This window comes from Octodon degus, unplaced genomic scaffold (assembly GCF_000260255.1).
Source record: "Octodon degus isolate 3935 unplaced genomic scaffold, OctDeg1.0 scaffold00481, whole genome shotgun sequence".
NCBI classification, from domain to species: domain Eukaryota; kingdom Metazoa; phylum Chordata; class Mammalia; order Rodentia; family Octodontidae; genus Octodon; species Octodon degus.
The window spans coordinates 85,143-86,090 of record NW_004525057.1 but is presented as its reverse complement, the minus strand read 5'-3'; the positions used below and the strand labels follow the sequence as shown (position 1 = coordinate 86,090).

Genomic DNA, 948 nt, shown 5'->3' with positions numbered 1-948 from the left:
AAAAAGACAAGCCAATTCTACTTACAAATTAAATCCCAAATCTCTGCCCCTGTCAGCCCTATCCTGCTTCTATTCTAGGTCCAGCCACTGAGGCCTCCCTCCTGACAACTGCACTGGCCCGCACTGCTCTCCCGACCCCACACTTTGCCTGTTGCACCCACTCACCACACCACCTACAGAAAGAGCAATAATCTTAGAATAGGAGTGGTCCTCCTATTTTCCCACACCTCAGGAATGAAATCCTCACCCTTCTTCAAGGCCTACATGTCCCCACATTCCAGTTCTTCTTTACCTCTATGCCCCTCCATTGGACCCTAGTCACACAAGCCTGGGCTGTTTTCCAGAATATGCTGAAGTCTTTGCCACCTGAGAAAATGTGGAAGACCTGCTTCTGATGCATCCATTCCTTATCGCAGCAATGAGAGGATTTTCTCATCTCTCAGGCCTCAGCCTAGATAAAACCTTTTCAAAGTGCTCTCCCTTACCATCATAAGAAAGTGTCCCCTCCTCACCCTCATCTGCACACTCTTTCATTTCATGAGGACACTTTTTAAAATACATAATTTAGCACATCTCTATATGTGATCCTATGGTTCTTGCAGCCTATTTCACATTCCAAATATTGCCCCACCTGGCATATTACAAACTTGGTTATTTATAGCTAGCTGTTTGTACCTTTCCCCTCCTTGCATTAGAATTAAGCTCCTTGAAATATCAGCCTTATCTGATGTGATGCTTTCCTAGACAGTAAGCCAAGTTTCCTACTTTATTTGTGGGCTATATTTGAAATGAATAGCAAAAACCTGGGCAAAAATCAAAGTATAACAAGAACAAAAGAACACTCTGAGCAAATATGTGCAAAGTGAAAGTAATTTCACAATGATTCTCAGGTCATCTCAGCTGAGTCCTGTAAACAGCTCACTGCCAGCACCAGAGAAGCCCTGAGGA

At 43.8% G+C, this 948-nt stretch overlaps 1 protein-coding gene across 1 annotated transcript in view; it reads right to left on the bottom strand.

Annotated features, from left to right (window-relative positions):
• LOC101572667 (multidrug resistance protein 1-like) overlaps positions 1-948 on the bottom strand; it is a gene marked incomplete at its 3' end in the record, with an annotated part of 109,232 nt that overhangs the window by 66,531 nt on the left and 41,753 nt on the right. The window contains exon 7 of the mRNA XM_023708704.1: positions 166-173. Within this exon, the coding sequence (XP_023564472.1) occupies positions 166-173 (8 nt within the window). The remainder of the gene's footprint in view (positions 1-165; positions 174-948) is intronic.